Below are 22,112 nucleotides of genomic sequence, written 5' to 3' on the forward strand. Positions count from 1 at the left end.
GCTGGAAGATTTTATTGGAAGAGGAGGGGGAGGAGGAGGAGGATATAATGATGTTGTAATGTTATTTTCCAGAGAAAACCAAGAAAAAATGATTTATTTTCTTCTCCTCGATCGGAAAGAGAGATATCCCAGTCATGAGGATGAGGACCTTCCTCCTAGAAATGAAATAGGTATTCCAGAAAAAAAATATCCTGGTCTCTTTACTTTTGTTTTTGTTTTTGTTTGTGTATTGTCCAGCCATACAATCAATTGTTATAGCACATTTTGCAATATTCAGCACATGATTGGAAGGGCTACTGCATGCTCTTCAGTGCAGGAGAGCCCACCTCTGCTTACACATCTCTCTACATGCATGGACTTACCCCAAGCACTGAAATAAAAACCTGTGTAGGTCAGAGCTCCATGTGTGCGTGGGAGTGCACATGGAGCTTTGGATTGGCACCATTCCTGGATCACCTTTCATCTAACATGTTCTTAGTTATGCATGCACAAACAGGAAGCGTTTTCAGTAAATTTAAATGAAGTGCACGCAGCAGTCCCCTCTTTCTCATTAAATCTCACTTTAAAACTTGTGAAAATTATTTATGGGAGAGTCTTTTCCAATGCTGTCCTCCTGAATGTCTTAAAGTGAACTCCCTAGACAATGATACATCGATTTAGTTGCATGTTTTGACATGAATGGAGCAGAGGATTGTTCTGCTACTGATACTTCAAGTGGCTTGATTTCTCACTTCCTGTGCAGACAAGTGTCATGTTATGCCTCCGCTGCATGAGGAAGCCTTTCCTCCTGCTTCTGACACCCTATGCATATATTATGCCATTTATTTCATACGCTAATGCAAACTATTGCCTGGATGTCTCTGCGCAGGAAGGAACAAAAAGTCTTCCCTGAATGTGTTAGCTTATCTCTAAGTTGAATATATCTGTGTGATGCCTCATCATATTTTAGAATTCACGTTTATTATTATTCAAGTGTTAGTTGTGTTTCCTTTCCCAAGGGAAGCAGAGTGGGTAAGTTCAGCTCTTTGCTCCTAGCAGTATCTCTGGGAATGCAGAGCAAGGTTTAATTGAGAGCAATCATGCTTCTGATGCATATCTCATCATTAGCCATTAACTGTGGCCTCGAACAAAGAGATGAGAGGATAGGATCAGAGAAGTAGTGATAGTTTAATAATAGTTGCTTGGAGACATAGCTTCTTTCAAAGATGCGTGCCATGCAGAATTAATGCCCCCCTTTCTAAATGCATGGGTATGTTTGGAAGAGATTAGACTGGAGCAATACGTACAGGCTTTGAAATTATAGTTGATGCTAAAGTAAAGTTACAACTCTGTATTATATTGTTCTGATCTCTGTTTAGTCTCTTCTTATTTTCATTCTCTGCATGTTTGTAATTCCCTTCTCTCAGAAGTATATTTCTGTCACCTCTGTTGAACCAAGTGTCTTGTTTTCTTCCTGTGATGGAGGGTTGGCTGACGTCCTCTGTGTCTTTATTCCATAATGTCACATTTCCACAAAGCATTCATATATCCCTTTTTCCAGACCGCTGCAGATATATAAGAATAAATACCACAGTGTCTCTTATTTTTAGAACTTTGCTTTAAAACCCTGTTACAAAGAGGCCTGAACACAAAAGCACACATGCAAGAATGCTTATTCTTATCCATTCTGCATGCCTGTAAAATTGCTTTGGTGCTGGGGTTGGGGGCAGGGGCAGCGCTGGTGCTAAAGGGCACATAGATCAAGACTGACGATATAGCAGATGTTGTAGTTGAACGTTCCTATACTTTTGTCAGGAGCTTATAGTTTTTCAATGTAAAATGAGACTTCTGAGTTAACCCACACAGTATATTGGAATACCAAGTTGCCAGAGAACTTTGGGATTGTTCCAGAGTTTCTGGAGCTCTGTGTAGCATAAAATAAGCAGAATCCTATACACCATCCTCCGGTATTAAGAAATGCCAGACTCCAAGTTTCCTAACTTTTATTATAGGGATCCTAGGCAGTAAGTGCGTCTATCTTAACTGGATTGACTGCAGAGTTTTTATTCCACCCATGGGAACATTATTGAGCGGAGTTCCGCTCAGATTTCTCCTGCCACTGGAAGTGGGGGAGGTACTCTTCACTGATTCCTCTCTGCCTCTGCAGCCCCCAGCACCACCTCTCTCACTGTTTTGGAAGGTCTGCCAACCCCCTGGAGCAGATATTTGGGGACAGAAGTGGGTGGAGGGAAATTCATGAACATCTCCTATTCAGCCAGCAGAAAAGCTCTGCTGGCTCAAAAGCCTCTCACTGATGGAAAGGGCACTTCCATCCTTTGAGGCTTTTGCTGGATCCAACCCATTGACTAGTGCAAGGTAAGGCTGAATCTTGGATGCCCATCTAAAGTGCCTTTATTGAGCTTTTAAGCAGTTGATTAAAATATATTAGATCTGTATATTTAAAATGGCTTGTCAAATTGACTTGCTACATGGCAATTTGTGTGGAGTATTGTGATGGTTGAATGCTACATAGTCAGACAAGATAAAACTTCATAGTAGAGACAATATAAATACAAAGATATAACTTATAATACAAAGATAAAATTATAGAGAAACCAATAGGGAAAAGGTATAGTTTGGACACCAACTTCCCTTGAATTGAACATGCCCCAAAGAGGAATAGCTCCTTTTTTCTTTTCACTCATCGCTCTAGTTTTACTTTTATTTATATTTATTGTGCTGCAGGTCACTTTTGAAAAGCTACTGAGAGGTATTCATTATATGGCAGGAGGGAAGAAGTGTCCTGCATGAGGTTTAGAAGTGTGTGTGTGGGGGATGTTAATGTTTCAGCTCTCTACTGGGGCTCCCCTGTCTCCTCAGTTTAGTAAATATTGTGGGGGGGGGGGATTGGGAAACCAGGTATTTTCATTCCGAAGCATCTAAGGTGATCACAGCCATGTTAAGTTAACTGCATTATCTCTACATAAAGACCCTCCCAGAAAGCGTGTGGACTCTCCAATGCTGAACAGACATGGGAAGCGGAGGCCAGAGAGGAAGTCCATGGAGGTTCTGAGTGTGACAGACGGAGGATCCCCAGTTCCAGCTCGCAGAGCGATTGAAATGGCACAGCACGGACAGAGGTAGGTGGTGCCCAAAACTAAAAGAGAGGAAGTCTGTGCCATTGGCCTGGAGTTTCAGGAGCCATTGCAGCTGGCCCAGTAGCTTCTATCTAGGGGAAGCCACATCAGACCAGGCTCTCTAGTGATTAGACCCTGTAAAATTTAGAAGGATCAGAAGTGAATCACAGGAAGCGTCTTTGCTTGTTACTGTTGTTTCTTTTCTTATTCCTTTGCTTCTCATCCAGCATTTCAAAGCAGTGCTGGGGGCAAAACTACCAATAGAGACTTATATAAGCTAAAGGAGTCCACTGTGGACCAGGTAAACACCATAACTAAATCAGAAATATAGCCTCGTCTCACCCTACAATGTGAACATATTGCTTGCAAGACATGGAAATATTTTATTTCAGACCTCTCACTAACTGAGGAAATATTCTACCTAACCATAGTACTGCAATGAAAAGCAGATGGCAAAAATGGTGCTCCCAAAAGGCATAAGCTCAGTGAAGTTCTTTATGGTCTTCTGGTTGTGTTTGAATGGGGCTGAAAGTCTTAATACTGCAGAAATGAAGGGAAATCCCATATGTGTTATATTATATCAAAATATATTTTAAAAATATCTCTGCTTGTACATTTTTTCAGCATCTAGCTTAATTTAGCTATTGCAACATGGACCGATGCTTCAGCTCCTAGGCTAGAAAGTAAAGCCTTACCCTACAATTTTAGTTAGTGGCCAACCACCAAATAGAAAGCACCATAGTCTCTTAGAACTGCCTGTAGTCCATCACAGGTATGCCTCTAGTGTGCAAATAACAATTCCCCAAGACTTTCCAGGTTTGATTCCTCAGGGTGCAAGACAGGGTATCATATTTTAGTTCTAAGATATATAGCAACAGGACACCTGGAAAGCAAGTAGAGAATGGTTAAAAATATTTGAAAAATACAATGGTGAGGGTGTTCTGGTGGAGAAGTTTACTTCTGTTGAAGACGACAGGATAAGAAGCAAGGATGAGGCTGAACTACTCCTGAGCTATAACCAGTAACTACATCAGTTCCCTGTCTCCACTCAATGTTCATACTGCGTGCTGAGGATTTTACCCCCAAAGTTCTCCTGGTTTGGAACATAGGGTTTCAGAAACTCATCTGTAGACAGTTTGTTTCTTAAGTTACAATGGTGTGTTCTGTTTCAATTGTTTGCATCAGGCATTTGAAGGTAGGAATAACTATCTGAGGGGGAAAAACTGAATTAGGGAGAATATAATTTCCTAATAGGCTGGGGTAGTTTATGCAATTCCTGCAGTCTCTCACCTTGGGGTTGCAATTATGTAGCAGATTGCCAAGGAAGCGCCAATATTACAAAGCTGCATTTCTCACTAGCCTGAGTGTATTTGATATGGAATTTATTTCTTTGAGTATTGAAAAACATTGTTTTAGTGGGAACTGGTAAACAGACAAAAACACAGAGGGTTGTGTGTGTTTTTAATGAAGCATTGCACTCAGAAATACTGTACAAAAGAGTATGCCACAGTCCAGGGTTTAGGGATGTCCAGGTTTTAGCATGTCAGTATGCATGCCAGATATAGCATCTGGAATATTGTGTGTGTGTGTGTGTGTGTGTGTGTGTGTGTGTGTGTGTGTGTGTGCGCGTGCATGTACACTAGACAATAGATTCTAGAGGAAGGTATACATATGTGATTTTGGACAGGGACAGGGAACAGATGTAGAACAGAAAAAGAATATATAGTTCCATGAGTGTACCAAGGAGATTTGCATTCTAGGCCTGAGCTTTGTAAGTCAAGTAGAGCATCTCATTCTCAGATGACAAAAGCACACAGCATACACTGCCGGCCATGTGATCATTCAGAACATGGATTGTTATTTAGCAGTAAATAATGTTTTGAGATGGTACCCATATGACAGGGGTGGCATCTGTCCAAATATTTAGTAATTAGCACAGATATTTAGTAACAAACAATCCATGTAAGGTAATTTTTTGTAGATCTTTGGGAGGCTATAGTGCTACTATAAAGAACAGCATTCTCAGGAGGCATTTACACCATAGACATAAATGGTTTAAGAGTAGTTCCCAGGGAATTTGGAAACTGTTGTTCTGTGACAAAGGGCTAGGGATCTCGAAGAGAGAATTCTCAGTGTCCTTACTAAATTATAATCCTTAGGATCCTTTGGGAGAAGCCAGGCCAATTAAACTGATATAAATCCAATATAGGCTGCTTCTGTAAGTATACAATCAGTCTATATTGTGCATGAGATTTTTTTCTGGTTTATCTCAAGAGGTTGAGCAAGGTGCAGGACTTAAGAGCAATCACCTGTCAACTTAGATGTACTTACAAATTAGTAAGGATGCTTCGTTAGGAAAGCCCCTTCCTTGTGACTTCTGCTTTACTACCAATGTTATTTTCCTGCTTTTATGAATACTTGCTTTTTTGCAGAATGTGTATATGTAATGGCACCTCCATTGCATGTGTCTGGTGTCTTGCACACCTGGTGCCTGCTTGAGAACCTGAAAGTCCTATAACTCTGACATTAACAACGTTTCAGTCTATAGGAATAAGTGAAAATAGTTCAGAAGAATCATGAACAGGCTCTGAAAAAATGTAGACTTCTTTTGACATTGTTATGAAGAAGCTGTCCTTTAATTAATATAGTGGGGAAAGCTCTCCCCACACACACATACACACACACAAAAGACAGAAAGACTAGAAGAAAAGGAAAACTGCACCAGCGTAACTCCGGCTCCAATTGCTTTCTGCCTCTGCTTAACATGTTTTGTTACTGTATATTGTCTTCCTAGCTGTCTGAGACCCACTTAATAGTTAACAGTTTGGCTGGTCTTTCTTAATCCTGCTGGTTGCCAACCTAAATGTACTGTGAAGAAAGAGTGTTACTTAGTTCCTTCAGTATATCTGGCTGTTCATATATTCCCTGCCTCTTTCTTCCCTGTTCACTCCTACCAGGGGAATAGCCTGGTGGAAAAGATGGATGCAGTGAATACCCTAAAGTCAACTTTGTTTTCAGCATTTCTATTCTGAAAATCCTGCTTCCTCCATTTGCTGTTTTGGTTACTGTAAACTTCATTTCCTTTTATTCTTTCTCTTGTGGGGGCTTCAGTACATCCAGTTGTTCTTGTCCATCATATATAAACTCAACCTTTCATCTCCCCTAAGATACATCAATGCCATAGCAGCTACCACATTCATGGTGCATTTTCCTGTAACAGATTTTCCCTCTGAATAAAGATGGGTGTCTCCTGCTCTAGAGTCTAGCAAACAGAATGAAGTACAGTGACTAGATTATGAACTGGAAAGAGGGCAAGTCCTTTTTCTTGTGGATTCTTTATACTCATTATCTGCAATGGCAGCTAACTAATATTAGGATCTGGTATTCCCCCAGATCAAGTGTCTGTAAGCCACAGGCCTTCCTTTAGTGAGGGCTTGGAATATTGCTTTTTTTACCCTTGTTTGCAGACTAGACCACATAATGGAAGGGGACACAGAGGACTTGTGGGCACAAAGGATGTGTAGAAAAGCCCATTTAGAATTGCTAAATTGCATCTGCATTCTTCAGATCACGTTTAAAATTGGTGACTCCATCGAAATTCTGACATGTGTGACAAATATGATTCTAGTTTGGGTTGGCATTTCATTATGTGGTAACTGGTGTTTTGTGAAGCTATGTGCCAGAAGTACTATAGACATGGCTAGTGTGAGATGGATCGTACCTTACGCCACCAAAATTACTAGAGATTGGGGGTTTGAACCTTCACTGTCAAATTCAACATCAAATCTCCCCATCGACTTTGCTGTTGCAGAATAAAGGTGTTGAATGCACCCCAATTGGTAAAGAAACAAGCTCCCTGTTTCAGCGCATTTCTTCAAAATGGGTGGGGTAAGTTTGGGTGGATGGGTCTCAGGGACTGCGTAAGGCGAACCTCATATGAATGTCCACGTTAGTAACTCTGTTTTCTCACTTTGTTCCTGCCATAGTAAAACAATGTTCAGTAAAAGCCTGGATATCTGTGAAGCCAATCCCAAATTCAACAAAGAAGAAAGGTATAAAACACCAACAATCTGTTCCTCTCCTTTACCTCACTGCTATTCCTTAAAGATGCAGTACTTACCTTCTCCACTGGGGGCAAATTTGCTTGCACACTAGAAAGAGAGAGACCCAGCCAAGGGTGGACAACGACTAGTTTTCATCCCCAGCATTCCACTACGCATTTTGGCATCTCAGTCTTCAGATGCTTTATTTTAGGGGTGCTGAACCTCTCTCAGAGAATCGCTTGGGGGACACATTTCAATTCTACACCCCTGCTTTATGTGTAGCTTTTGCTGTGACCAGATGCAAAGGACAACAGGGCTTCTATATCTTCAATAATTGTGTCGAAGAGGGAACTTCAGCAGTGGCAGGTTTTCTCACCTTTCCTAATAAGCTGGAGCTGTCAGAATTATTTTTTCTATGGACTGTTAAAGGTACAGGTGCCCTCTCCTCCTTTGTGATTAGTCATATCTGTTGGTGCTCTGAGCTTTCTCATAGCCTATGATCCTACAGTGTAGAGACTACGCTCCTGGTTAGTAAGTAGCTTACAGGAAGGCTGCTGTGAGGAGGGAGTGGAAAGGTGTGAACCAGGCATGCTCCGTTCCCCAAAGTTCCCATGAAAGTTCCACCACTCTATCCATATACTCCATCCTCTTGCCTCTGTGTTGGCAGCTAGAGGGAAATTTGGCCTTGGTGAACCATTTCACCAATGGGAAAGACGGTCTGACCCTCATGTGTGCTCCATACAACATGTTAGCTAATTTCTTTGCTGATTAACAGTTAGCCTTGAACATTGGGGATCAGGCCGCCTGTCAGATGAGAATGGTTAATTGCTCCTTTTTTACTCCTCCACCACAGCAGCTATGCTTTTACAGCATTCCACGCTGCCATTTCAGACAGGTATGAGACTGTTAATTGGAAAGCAGCCTTAGTACATGTGTAGCAGATGGGATTTCAGCAGGTGCATGACAAGCTCCACCTGCCAAAGTTCCCTGGTTGTTGTTTCTCCCTCTCAAAACTGAAAGTATCATTGGTATTTTTAGTTGTTTTTATTTTGAAACATTTTTTTAAAAATACAATGTAACAATAACAACACTATTATGGAAAACTTTCTGTGTTAACATTTTCAAACCTAGCCCACAAATCCAGTTGATCAGATTAGCTAGTCATAAAATCATCATCTGGAGAAATCTTCAGATTTCTAATTAATAAACATCAATTAATTAATAAACATGTTTTGAACCTAGGCTATGGATACTATCTAAATCTTACTGAAATTGATCAGAAATTTCTGATTGATCTTTATTGCTGCGGATTGCATCACTAGTTTCTTACCTAGAAATCTTTTTCAACTACATACTTATGAACTGCAACATAGGGAGCACTGAAGCTCAAATATGCTTGGCAACTACAATCTCTGACCTAGAAGCCCTTAAGCTTAATATATGGAGTCTCACTTGAGTTACACAGGGACAAAGAAAAATATTTTGCATATGCTCAAAGGCATTTTGATCTATAACCAACCTGCAGGAAGAGGGGAAAGGATCCCTAGCCATTGCATGATACATTATTATTATTATTATTAACCTCTTTAAAGTATTCAAGCTGCTTCACATGCATTGTTATTGTTTTTGTAATCCTTACAATGGTCCTATACATTATGTCAGTATTTTTATCCCTATATTGCACATCTGAGGTTGAGGTTGGAAGAGGGTGGCTTGCCTAGTGAGTACATTGCAGAGACAAGATTTGAACTGGATTTCCTGCTGTATAGCTCAGTAGCTTAGCCTCTATGCTACGCTAGATCTAATATTGAAAATATAGAAAATAGACTTGTGGACTGAGCTTTTGTGAGTCTTGGCTCAACTTTGGCCCTGGAAACTGCTTTCGTAGGCTGAGAAAGTCTACTAAACAAACTTTTTAGAAGATTACAGCCTTCTTATTTTAAAGCAGCTGATAAAGGGAACTCTGCCTGTCAGCAGATGGATGGTCCAATTCTGGCACAGCCTACGAGGCACTCAGTTTTATGAGGGCCCGCAGAAAAAGGGCATTGCAGCCAAGCTGCCAGGAACTCATAAAATGTTCACAAGCAGGGGAGAACTAATGAGCTGCTGTCTTGTGCAGAGCTCATCAGGGAGTCCCCTAACACTGTTGCAAGAGCCAGAGACTTGATACAAATCTCAGCCTAGAGTGACTGTAACAGGATAGGGTTCTGAAAACCTAACCACATCTTGTTACCCTTGTCAAAGTTCTTGCCAGACAAATCAGGATGATAGCCCACCCTTGGCCGTTTCCTCCTTGCCTTACTCTATAGACGTGTTTGATGCACTTGCCCCCAGGGAATTTTTTTCCCCCCCACTGTTGCTCAACTTCAGCCAACTTGCCATTTCCCCAAATGGGTGCTTGCTAGTGCTTTTTACAAAAAGAGAGCCATGTTATACTTTTGCTATACCAGTCACTCCAGTTTTTGCACTGGGTCTAAAATAAGGTAGGGGCATAATGCTGACCTATTGTATAAGGATTGCTGATATAATGTATGTGAAGCATAGGAATTAGTTCAAGTAAACAGCACGCTCTTGGCTCTGTCCCACAGAGGCAGCTTTCTGAACTACAAATGGATACAGAAAGCTAAAAAGAATGTGTGTGCTCTAAATTCCCTGGCAGAGAGCATGAAGGGGAAAAGAGCATTCCTATTTATTTATTTATTTATTTATTACATTTTTATACCGCCCAATAGCCGAAGCTCTCTAAAATTTAAATCCTAAAATGTATTATTATTATTTTAGTCTATTGAAAGGATTGATAAGGGAGAAATATAAAAGGTAGGTCAAGGAACTGCAGGAACAATAAGGAAGTGCAACAAAGAAACGCCCCCCCCCCCCATCAAAATATTCTCTTTCGGTTAACAAATCATACTTTTGAATAGTGCCTGGACAATGTCTTTAATGTTTCTCTCTGGTTTATTTTAAGAGGAATACTGCATCTTTAAGGATCCTGCCCCTCTAGATGCACACGGTTATCTTGGTAGCTGAGGCCACTGTTCCTTTCTTCTGCCCTCCATCCTTGTCTTTCTCTAGCCTGTCTTTCTGTCTCTCTCATCTTTGTCTAGTCTTCCTTCCTTTCTCTCACCTGTTGCTCTGTCCCCTCAGTGCTTCTTCTGTATCTGGGTTGCTGCAGCTCTGTAGTTCACATGCTTCAGTACTGTAGGAAATGCACATGTCTGCGCTGCTGGGTTTATTGTGTTCTGGGATTATTTTTTGTTTAAATAAACTCATTTGCCGTCTTTCTTTCCTCATTGTTAATTTGATGTCCATTCCCATTGTTAAAATCCTTAGTGCCGTTCCCTTTCTGGGAAACTGATTAAGGAACTAAAGAAAAGAGATGAATGGCATTTATGTGTCTATATTATTTACTTTCTTTGCATTTGTATATGCATTATATGCAGGGACATGCACATTAGCCTACATGCACATCCAGGGAAACAGATAATTGATTTGGGAATATTATTTGTAAATATATTTACATTGTTGTTTTGAGAACCAAAGGTAGTCCTTTATAGATGAACACATGAATTATTATTTTTTACTCAAGAGCAATGATAGATTGGTTAATTCCTCCTCTATATCAATATAATACACCAGAATTTTGCAAAGGAGGAAGAGGGTGCAAGGAATCTCTGGGATAGGGAATAATGTCTAGGATAAGAAGAGGTTAAGAAGATGTATCTGTCTAATCTTCTATTAACACTTTAAATCTGAAATGACAGGTATGAAATTGGCAATAATATAATTTATGGAAAGGAGGAGTGTTGAGTAGATTCTGGCTTTTAGCAGAGTGGTTAAGCCTAAAAGCATATATTTGAGTTAAAAGTATGAAACTTGGCATATATATATATATATATATATATATATATATATATATATATATATACACACACACACACACACACATACACATACTAAAAACAAAAAACACCTTTCGATATGGAACCCAGTAAGCAATGCCTCCTGGAGGGCAGGAGACCAACAAATGTGCTGTTCTGTCTTTTAATCCATGAGCCAGGACATACATTGTTACCATATGTGATAAATAACACTGAAAGTGATTTTTAGCAAGTTCTACATGCCAAGAGATGGAAACTAGTTGGTAGACCTGCAGCATTGGTGTGGTTTTGTGTGTAATCACAATAGCCCTGCCATGCAGCAAGTTGAAGCAACCTGCCTAAGACAGCATCAGCAGAAGGAATACAAGACCAGAATGCTCATAGACAACAGAACAGTGTTGTCTATGAGTTGCCACAGCATCGTTTCTGGCCCCACACTTTGTTTGGGCACCAGACACTGTCAAGCATATTGCTACCTTGCAAATAATAGCAAAAATGTGTATAAATGAGTAAGGAACTGGGATGTGCATCCAAAACTAAGGTTTGTACCACCTCAAATCATGCATCCAAACATCAAGAAGAGCTGCCTCTATGAGACATCACAGCATTGTATCTGGCCAAATGCTTCACTGCAGTATAAGACACTGTCAGGCATGGACCACCACCCCATGCTAATAATATCCAATGCACTCAAAAGGATAAGGAATTAGGGTTGTATAAACCCCAAACTAAACTTTGGATACACTCCAAATAATGTACCCAAAACCCAGGGAGAGTGGTCTCTGTGAGATACTACAGTATTACATCCAGTCCAATGCTTTGTTGGGCTACAATAGTACCTCCATGACAGTACTACCTTTCTATGCAGAAATAAATACGGATTTGGAGGTGTGCACTCCACAATAACTTTTCGGTCACCTCAAACCAAACCCCCAAATCTCCATGAGAGTGTCTTCTACAAGATGGCATCACATCCTGCCCAACACTTCGGGTGCAAGATAAGGCATACTTCCACCATGCCAGTGATAGACAGTGTGTGTGTGTGTGTTGTGTGTGTGTGTGTAAATAAGGAATTGGGGGAGTGGCCCAAAACTAAGTGTTTGTCCACCCCAAAACACATACCCTAACCTGAACTGGAGTGTCTTCTGCAAGCTGGCATACCATTGTAATTACACTGCTTTATTTGAGCACAAGATACTATCAAGCATATATGTCAATAATAGGGCTGTGCAAAGTTAACAAGACAAAACACCATCTGTTTTCAAGGAGGTCACGATCCCTGGAGAATATTCCACCAATGTAGCAGCTCTCAAACAACATGCAATGTATGGGGAAAGGTATTTCAAAGAGATTCAACATAGGAATCTTCCATATAAAAATTAAAGTCATTCATTTCAAAACAGGAGTAAATGTAAGTGGAGAATCAATTAGTTGTATCCAATACCAGTCCTACTTTGAACAGACCCATTGAAATTAATGGGACTTGAGTTAGACTAACATTGGATACAACCTCATACCAGGAAAAGTTTAGGCATTATCTTTGCATGTCCATGGCAAGTTTTATGCTTTTAATACACAGTGCAAAATTCCTGGCTTAACTGCTCTGCTATTGTGGACATATAGTGCCTGGCAATATAGGCTGGAAAGTTTCCATCCCCAGGATAGAGGTCTGAAGGCTGAGTAGGGAGCTGAGTCTCCTAAAGTACGTGGAAGGGGAACTGTTTGCAGTCAGCAACATTTTATGTTTTTATTCATATTATTTTAACTGCATTTCTTTACAACTCCTGTATTGCACAGTCTCAGTGGTGAACAAACCTACATAATCAGAAGCAAAATATACTTCAGAAACACTGCATTTCACACTGCTTTAGCTATGAGGATAGGGAACCTTTTGGTGCTTCTGATATCTTGAGAGCCTCCTATAGAAAGTTAGGTAAGAAAGAAGTTGAGGTAGGCAAGGAACAAATCACATTTAGTACTTACCTGAAATGAGATTAATACTTAAGAGAAAGCTTTTTTAAGTGGTCCCTTCAGAAGCTGGAAGAGAGAGGTTGAGTTGGGGTATGGGGAGAAAAGAATGATAGCAATGCAAGGTTAGTCCACAGGATTTCTGCTTGTCCATCACTATTATTTGTGGCTTGAGTAACAGTAAAAATAAAAAAATAAAAAATGGGATCATTTGTGTTTAGACAAGCAGCTTGTGTCTCCTTAATAACTTGTTTGTCAGGCTACATTTCTTTATAAATTGTATGTTTATTTTATGTTATATTCAGGCAGAGACTTTACAACCTTTGGTTTTAATTTAATAAAAATATTAGATTCTAGATATCATAATCAGGGGAAAGTTGAAGGTCTCTCAGCTGGAGCAATCCTTTAAATAAACTTGAGTTAGGGTGAGGTTGCAACCTGGGGCACAATCCACAGAGAATTTCTACACAGATCTCACTCAGATGAGTGTCATGCAAGGCATACACACTTTTGTCCATTTCAGCAGAGCTCTCACATGAAAAACTCTCAGTGCATTGCATCCTCATCTAGAACTTTGTTCCCTGGGTACCCATACCCATTCAGAAGTGTTGATCCTATCGTTGATCAGTGCATTTAGCAATACATATAAAGTACTGCACCACTCTAATAATTTGCCCTCAGAAAACAACCAAACCAATATGGGCTGCCTGAGTCGGGGTGAGAGAGCTGTATTTTATCCTTCTCCTTTACACCTGCTCCCATATTCCCATGTGTCTGCTCCCATATTCCCAGACACAAACATCTTCCAGAACTATCATCAGTCTGGAAATACTCGTCTAGTAAATGAAATCTTCCCCTCTTATGAGTATTTCCCCACTGGTGGTTCCATGAGCAGCAGGTGCCTGTGGCAATGATTGTGACCATGTAGTTCTCCGAACAGTATTTCACTCTGCTTTTCGTACTCTTCTCTCCACCTTCCTCCACGTCCCTTTCTTTCTCTCTCCTTTTTCTCTTTTTATTCCCCTCTGCCAAGGATGACGAGTGCTGACACATTGGGGTAAGCTGCAGTTTTGGATTATACCTGTTGTGGGGCCTTTTATCGTTTTGGGGAAAAACATTTATTTCAATATTGAACTTTTAAAGCAACATTCTTTATTGTGACATGAAGTTTTGTTACAGAAAATATGTTTCAGGAAGAAGTAAGTGTGTGTGTGTGTGTGTGTGTGTTTGCTTGCCTTGGCCTTGCCTGCATCTTAAAGGGTCATTGCAGAATAAGAGGAAAGCTAGATATGAAAGTAATTGGATCCCCTGCAGATTTTTTATAATTAAAACCAGCTGGGGGAAGGGTCTGAACTGGATTGAAGTTACAGCAGTGGGGAAGGGGCACTTTCCTCATTAAACCCCCAGGTGCTATTTGTCGCATGAAGGAATACTTTCAGCTAGAGGGCAAACAGCTTATTTGGAGGGGGCATTTTAGATCAGGAAAATGGTCTACCTCCCCAGCAATGTGCCCCCCCCACACACACACCTCAGCTGCTTTTACCTTAAAAAACATATCTAGTTTGGTCTGCAGACAAATCTAATTATATCAAGGGCTGCTTCACACATTGTATTTTTATGCTTATAAACATGCACTCCACATTACATGCGTGCACTATGGCAAACATGTATCCATTTAGAGACAACCATATGCGTCCAACAAGAAATATGTGAAGCAGTCCTAAAAATGTATTCCAGCACAGGGGCATTGAATCTTGTGTGTCCAACCATTCTTTAGCCTGTGCTGGTCCTTTGCCATCAGTCTACACAGGCAACAAGGACTGAAGCACTTGAGACACCTGACTTATCCACTGAGGACACAAGAGTGTTCTGTCTGTACAGGTGCATGACTGTAGTGGTTCCACAGTCCACTATGTGATGAACTTGCAAACTTGGAAGCCCACCTAAAACACTAGAGTTTGAAATAAAAACCTTTCATACATTAGTGCATATTTCTTTTCCGTAATGATGTGTGACGGTAAATCAACAGGCTTGTTTTGCATAGGATATGAGATCTGCACATATGGGTTGTTTGGATAGTATATCTATTACACACTGACAGTGCAGAACCATTCACATTCTTGTGAATACGGCTGAAAGTCCTCTCTGCCCACTGGTGGGTTGTGTGGATTTTTGGGGGGGCTTGACAGGGAGATAAGGTGACAATACTTTTGTGTGTGTGTTTTAATATTGAGAGGAAATAGTAACATTAATTTCTGATGATTCGTTTTTGCCAGTTAGATCTTTAAAATAGTTTATTTATGGGTCATATCAGAATAGATTCAGTTGCTCAGTTAACAAAGCAAGCTGCCTGCAGTTTATCAAAAGAGGTAGTATGAGACACATGTATGTGGCTGACTAATGAACCTAATGTTTCATCGTATGGCACTAAGGCCCTTGGCTTTACACATTGGAAAGATGTGAAAAAAGTTACTGCTTCTGAAAGTTTCTAAATAGTGTTTTATTGTAAAGCAGGTGAGCTTTGCAAAATGGTTGAGGACTATGAATCAAACATATTTCAGATATTATGGTCTAATTTGTAACCAACACCTGTTTAGAGTTAAATTAATTCTGGCGTTTCTCAGCAATGCAGTTCTTACAAACTCGTAGTAATCAAGTGTTTACATCACACTGTGCTGCTCAGCAGACTACATTATGAGAAATAGTGCATAGGTGTGCCTATAATCTGACAAATGGTTTTATTCAAATCTCAATAAAGAGCTCTACAGAGATATAAAGTATGACTAATTGTAAGAAATTTACATGATTTGAATCATTAGAGAAATGCTAACCTCCTCATGATCTTAAATGCCTCCAGAGATTCTGGGAAGGTTACATGCAAATGGATATTTCCTGTTCAATAATAGTGGCTCATATCCATAGCTTAAAAACCAACAACTTTCCCACTGCAGATTGCCACATTTGTCTTATTTTGTCCTCCTAGTGGGATTGCTCAGGTTTTGCATGTTGACGTATTACTGTCTGGAATTTCCCAAAGAGCAGGATCCATATCACTATCCAGCACACTATCTTTTGCTTTCAATTTGAATTCTCAGTGCTCTTTCATCTTAGGTCTGCTTTGGACCAGGTTTCATGGGAAGGGTCTGACCCCTGGTTTCTTAGTATAAAATGTTCTGGCTGATGGGTGAAAAACAGCACAGAAGAACTTTTCTTCAGTAATTTCAAATAGCATTTCTAAGAGTATTGTTATTGTTTTAAAAGGCAACACTGTCAAAAATAGATCTTACACTGTTCATGAGAAGTCCTCATCACTAATACAATGTACGTTTTGGGGCTAATTTTATTCATGGAACCAAATTTTAATCAGTGGGCTAAGAAATTAGGATACATTTTTGGGAGACTATTCTGGTTTTGGCATGCAACTATAATAGGGATTGAAAGATAAAGTATTCAAAAGGGCCTTTTCTTTAGTTTTAGCTTTAGTTTCTTATCTCACACTTCAATATTATATTGAATATTTGATTTTTGTATATACCAACCTGAAATACTTTTTGTATGAAGGTTCAGTGTGTACATTTTAAAAATAAAGAAATATCTCAAGGAGTTTTTGAGGTTTTGCTAAGATTCATATTTATTTAAATTACATCCTTTACAGGGCAAGTGATAATTTTTTAATCTTAAATGCATGTTCAGTATAGCACTACATTGTAAATTGAGTGTAAATTTATTGTTTTGCAACTTTTCTGAAAAAGCTTTACTAACATTATGGAACAGCAGGTTGACATCTTTTACATGGGAAGCCATTCCCTACTTTAAATATTTTATTTGCTCTTCGTCAGATGATAAATTCAAAGGTTTCTTTGCAGGGAGTTAGACCTAAAGGCTTTGTGGTGTCCGTAAAAATCTATTTACTTGCAGGTGGCTAAGAAATGATAAGATAGGGTGACCATATTTTGGAAACCAAAAAGGAGGACAACATGGTCGCCCCAAGGGGGCGTGTCCAGTACCAAGGGGGTGTGCCCACCCGAACATAGCCTTGGTCACATGTCTGATTTTACAGCACACATTTAAGACAAATCTGTTCTACATAACATCTTAATGTTAAAATCACTGAAATAAAGAACAAGTGAGAGATTCAATGTATCTGAATTAACTTCACTCACTCCTACTTTTGTAGGTTTTGCTGTACTTTGAAGCTTTTGCTATACTCTGTGTGTTACATTCTCCCCTTCCCTCAAATATCTTTTCTGACTGTATCTTCAATCATTGCAAGCTGCTGTTGTTGTTAACAGCGTTTGCTGCTGCCCCCAGATCTGTTTCAAATTTGGTACAGCTAAAGCTCTACCTAAAAGCTTTCATGGTGCCAACTTTCAGCTCTTTATCTTTAAAAATGACAGTTTAAAAAATAATAATTTTAAAACATAATTTTTAAAAAAAATCCTAAAAAATCAATGGATGAACAGATCTGCTTCAAATTTGGTATGGCTAAAGCTCTACCTAAATCCTATCATGGTACAAAGTTTCATCTCTTTATCTTTAAAAATGATGGAGTTATAAGCATTTTTGTTAATTCCCATTAGAGCTGCTCTTTGGGGGGGAAATCCAGATTTCCCCTCCTCCTCCAAGATTTGCCATCAAAAACCCGGAGAAATCTGGGCAAATCCAGTCATATGGTCACCCTATTAAGAGGGATAGAATATTGAAGAGAAATCAAGAGTACATTATGGTCGGTGTAGGTTTTAAATTTGTATTATAGCCCAATTGAGGCACTAGTCAATTTAAGTTTTATAGGTAAAATGCTGCCTCTCTTCCTTAGGTTCCTGTGGAGGGCTCATCATGGCTCAGTGGTGGTGCTTATGGTTTGCATGTATAAAGATTCTGGTTCAGGCCAGTATCCAATTGTGTCATTCCACTGAGGCTAATGATATTGCACTAGCAGAAACTGGGTTTCAAACCCTAAGAGGACAATCCCATTAAAGTTGCATTTGTGCAAGTGCAGGTATCCAATTGGTTGCACAAGCATAATGTGCACAGCTGAAAGATTCAGTAGACCTTCACTAGCATTATTTTAAGTTTACAGAATGACGCCATTGCATACTGACCTCAGCCTCTAGAATCAACAGAAAAGACCTCGCGTGGCACTGGCAGAGCTGGGGGGAGGGGAACCCAGTTACTGGGATAGTTGCACCGTTGCTGTAATTCCATATTTCCTCCTTACTTTTACTTAACTGAAAAATTGTGGTTGGAGTCTTTGATGATATGCTTCTTCTCCTTTCCCTCTGACTTCACATGAAAGCCTAAAAGATCAAACAGCAGCAAGGCTATAATCCTCAAATCACTTTTTCAACAATATTTCCATAGAAGTCAGTGGAGGTATTTCTGAATAGCTTATGGGGAAATTTCAGCCTGATCACTTCTTAAGTGGTGACTGATATCCCTGGGCCAACTTCGTGCTGTGATGTTTTCAAATTCTGCGAAATTGCACACACTCCATCTAGAATATATAGCATAATCGATTGGCCAACACCAGTTCAGCTAAGGAGATCCATATGTGTAAGCAGACTTCTGTGCATATATCAAGAACCATAGATGTCAATCTGATGCACAAATTCACATCAGAATGAGCGTCAGAATATGGAGGCCATCAATCTGTTCTGTATATGTTTTCAAAGGGATGCATATTCAAATGTGTCTCCACATTCTGGTGTAACTAGTCATGCACAAATGTACCTTTTAAAAGGTTTTAAGTGTGACTAGAGATGGATTGGGCCAATGGAATTTTATACAGATAATATATATATAATACCTGAGATTTAAGCAGCCATGGGGAAAGATTATATTGAGAATCTCCCAATATCTAGATGTGCAGTGTTTTCAGTGGAATGTACAATGGATATGCATCTGAATGTGCTTCCAAGTGCATTTTCCATTGAAAGGAATGTAGTGCAGATAGACCATAAGCAATGGGATATGCAATTGGATGCATATGTCATTTACATTATTGAGGAAAGAAGATGGTCTCAAAGAACACACACCTAAAGTTATGTATCCTTTAAAAGCCAATGCTCCGTGGCTTTTTAAGCTACAAAGAGGATTGCAGATGGGATTGGCTGCTGTGTTGTGGATTTTCTTCATGCACGTTAGTTTTGTGGAGGGTGGGGGAGAGAACTGGATTTGAAGGTATGCTTCCTCTGGATCTTGAGGCATAATTCCTTTCCCTCACTTTGTGCTCTTGGTTGAAGGAAAGCAGGCCTCTTGCTACTCTTCTTTCTAGGTGAGCCCCAAACAGCTTAGGGATCACCACTGTGAGCTGCTATTTGCTGGCACCATTCACAGGCAGCATTAGGGCGATGTGACACACCCCTCAGTCTTTGTTAGTTAGGAGGGAAAGGATTTCAAAACAAAACAAAAAACAAAACAAAAACCCTTGGAGGTCCCCCCTGAGATGCAGAGAGTTTTCAATTTAAAAATAAATAAATAAATAAATTTCTAAGTCACAGGTTGGCCCAAATAGGATGCCCAAGATGACTTACAGTTTTAGCCTTTACCCCTTTTTCCTGCTCATTGCATCAATGCGTGAGGGTCCCACTTTGAAAACAAGGGTTGTGATATTTATAATTGTTTTACTATGTACAGCACCATGTGCATTGATGGGACATCATCATCATAACATTTCTACATTAAATTAATAAATTAGAGAGGCAGATATCATTTTTATGAGCAATGGACTATACAGATTTATCTATGTTATATGTATAAAATATATACTTTATATGGTATAACATGCAGACATGAAGCAGTACATTCATGGATCTAGTTGTAGGCACAAATCCAAATGTTTTGTTTTGCAGATATCTATTTGCTTGTTAATTTCTTAGCTGAAAGCAAATACCACCACCACCAAATATGGCAGTATAATAACATACAGACTAGCACTACAAAACTGAAAGTAAGAGATAACAATGTTTGAATGGGTTTCCCTCCATTGTTACCTTTTACTTTTAAAGATCATGATTCTTCCAATAGGAATATGAAAAGTTAAGCCAAAACTTTAAGAAATACCAAGAGAACGTGGGGGTTTCTTTGTCATTTTTCACATGTGATGTGGATTTATGCTATGGATGAATGGTGTTAATATGGGATTGAAAGGGCAGGAAATGGGATTGAAAGGGCAGTATATATAGCCAATATAGGTTTCTCTCCTATGTTATAGACACAGCTTGATGTGTGAAAACACCCTTGGACCTGTGCACTTGCATTAATATCTGAGATTGATCAGGAGCTCATTTGCTTATGTATCAGATTTTGTTCTTTCCATGCTTTTTCTGAGCCACTTATCTTTTTATGTAATGATTTTGATGGATTGTAATGGTGAGGCACTGGGTCTTTGGGAAGATGTCTTGACCATTAATTTATACGAAATATCTCACTAGAAAGTAGGAAAAAAGAAGAGATATTCCTAAAAGAGTAGCCATATCTATTAGATTTCAAAATGAGGATATTCTCAACCAATAGGAGGATAGATAATTCATAGAAGTTACTTGTTGGCCTGCCATGCTGCAAACAATTGCAGTGTTCTTTCTTGCAAAATATACACTTTCCTCTCTTTAGCAGAGTTCAAAGCTCCTTTATGGTGAATTTGCTGAGGAGAATATCGGAAGGGCTGGGGGAGGGCATTTCCAGACACACACAGAAAAAAATACGATCTCATAAAGAGAGTGATACTGATAACAAAAGGATGGGTTGCTTCATTCACACATACTATTTGAAAAACAGATGTCAGCCCTATAGGAAGATTCTCAATAGAAATGTGAACAGCAGCTTCATGTGTAAGGGTGGCTAGTACTGTATGATGGCTCTTTGACAGGGGTTTCTCAGGATGTTGTCTTCCTGTTGTGTTCACACAGGTCTCGTTCAATCAGTGGAGCTTCATCTGGCCTGTCCACCAGCCCCCTCAGCAGTCCAAGGGTAAGTGGAATTATTTTGGGATCATTATCATCAGGTGAGCTAGCTAATGTTTCATATTTCTTTCCATGATTGAGGGATGAATTGTTAGCCATGGCTGTGCAACAGGGAGATATTGTCTGGAAATTCAGCTTCATGACTTAGGATATAGGATCCTCCTTTGCCTATCAGTGCTGCTAGCACTGTTGCCACCTGAAGTATCATTATGGCCCAACATGGTGGTCATGTGTAACATCCTATTGGAGAGTTTATTTTATGATGAGAAGAACATCTGTTGTTGATTGCAAATAAAAAAACTAGAGCTACATTGGAATTGAATAGTACAGCTGAACGGTGCTTGAAAAACAATTAAGTCTAGACAGTGTAGGAATCATACAGAGTTAGAGAAGAAGGCACCAATGTGGAAACATTTAAGTTGGATTTGAGGTTTAAAAAGAGAATCATACACGAGGAATGAGATATTGTGCAGTCTAAAAGAATAGAGAGTCTTGGGGAGAAAGAGAGATCCTGCTCAACAAGCAAATTAACAAGCCAATTTTAATCAGTTCTTAAGCGAGCCAAAGATTTTTCTTAACAAGCAGTAGCTGTCTTTAAAAGTCTTACACAAACATCAGAGAAGACACTCATGGTGGACCTTCATATGTACAGCACTCCTGTCTGACGAGACATTGTATGCTGATCACCTTTCTAACTCCACCCTTTTGGGGGAGTCAGTCTATGGGAATTGGACAAAGTATGGGATAGCTGGGAGGACTCATTCTACTGCAACTCTCTCACACACCAAAGCTCCTACATAACGTATCTGTGAGACATTTGTTGTCACACATTTTTGGAAATTCTCCTCTGTGACAGTGTTTTGCATAGTAGTGCTTTCTTTCTGAGAGTTCTTTGAAAGTACAGAATTCTCTGCAGTTTTGATTCTGAAAATCTCCTCCTGCTTTGTACATTCAATTCCAAAGAACAGTCCCATTGATCTTAGTTTAGAAATGTAAGGTATAGTCTTAGACAAGATTTTAAGTCCATCTCTAAGGCTAGATCACACATACCTCTTTTGCTCCATAGTAGTAGTGATTTATAATAATTATTTAAGAGTAGTTGGTTAAGTACAATTGTTTCAAATAAATGAACATAAACCAGAGTCA

General features: G+C 39.5%; 1 protein-coding gene across 2 annotated transcripts in view; it reads left to right on the top strand.

Annotated features, from left to right (window-relative positions):
• The window catches only part of BRSK2 (BR serine/threonine kinase 2), a 475,468-nt gene that overhangs the window by 403,153 nt on the left and 50,203 nt on the right, over positions 1–22,112 (top strand). Inside the window, exons 11-15 of one of the 2 annotated variants that reach the window (XM_063117117.1) lie at positions 73–170; positions 2,969–3,119; positions 7,103–7,168; positions 14,039–14,062; positions 20,913–20,973. In XM_063117117.1, the coding sequence (XP_062973187.1) occupies positions 73–170; positions 2,969–3,119; positions 7,103–7,168; positions 14,039–14,062; positions 20,913–20,973 (400 nt within the window). The remainder of the gene's footprint in view (positions 1–72; positions 171–2,968; positions 3,120–7,102; positions 7,169–14,038; positions 14,063–20,912; positions 20,974–22,112) is intronic. The other variant, XM_063117118.1, reaches the window with a different exon arrangement.

The sequence above is a fragment of the Elgaria multicarinata genome, chromosome 2, assembly GCF_023053635.1.
Source record: "Elgaria multicarinata webbii isolate HBS135686 ecotype San Diego chromosome 2, rElgMul1.1.pri, whole genome shotgun sequence".
In the NCBI taxonomy this organism is placed as follows: domain Eukaryota; kingdom Metazoa; phylum Chordata; class Lepidosauria; order Squamata; family Anguidae; genus Elgaria; species Elgaria multicarinata.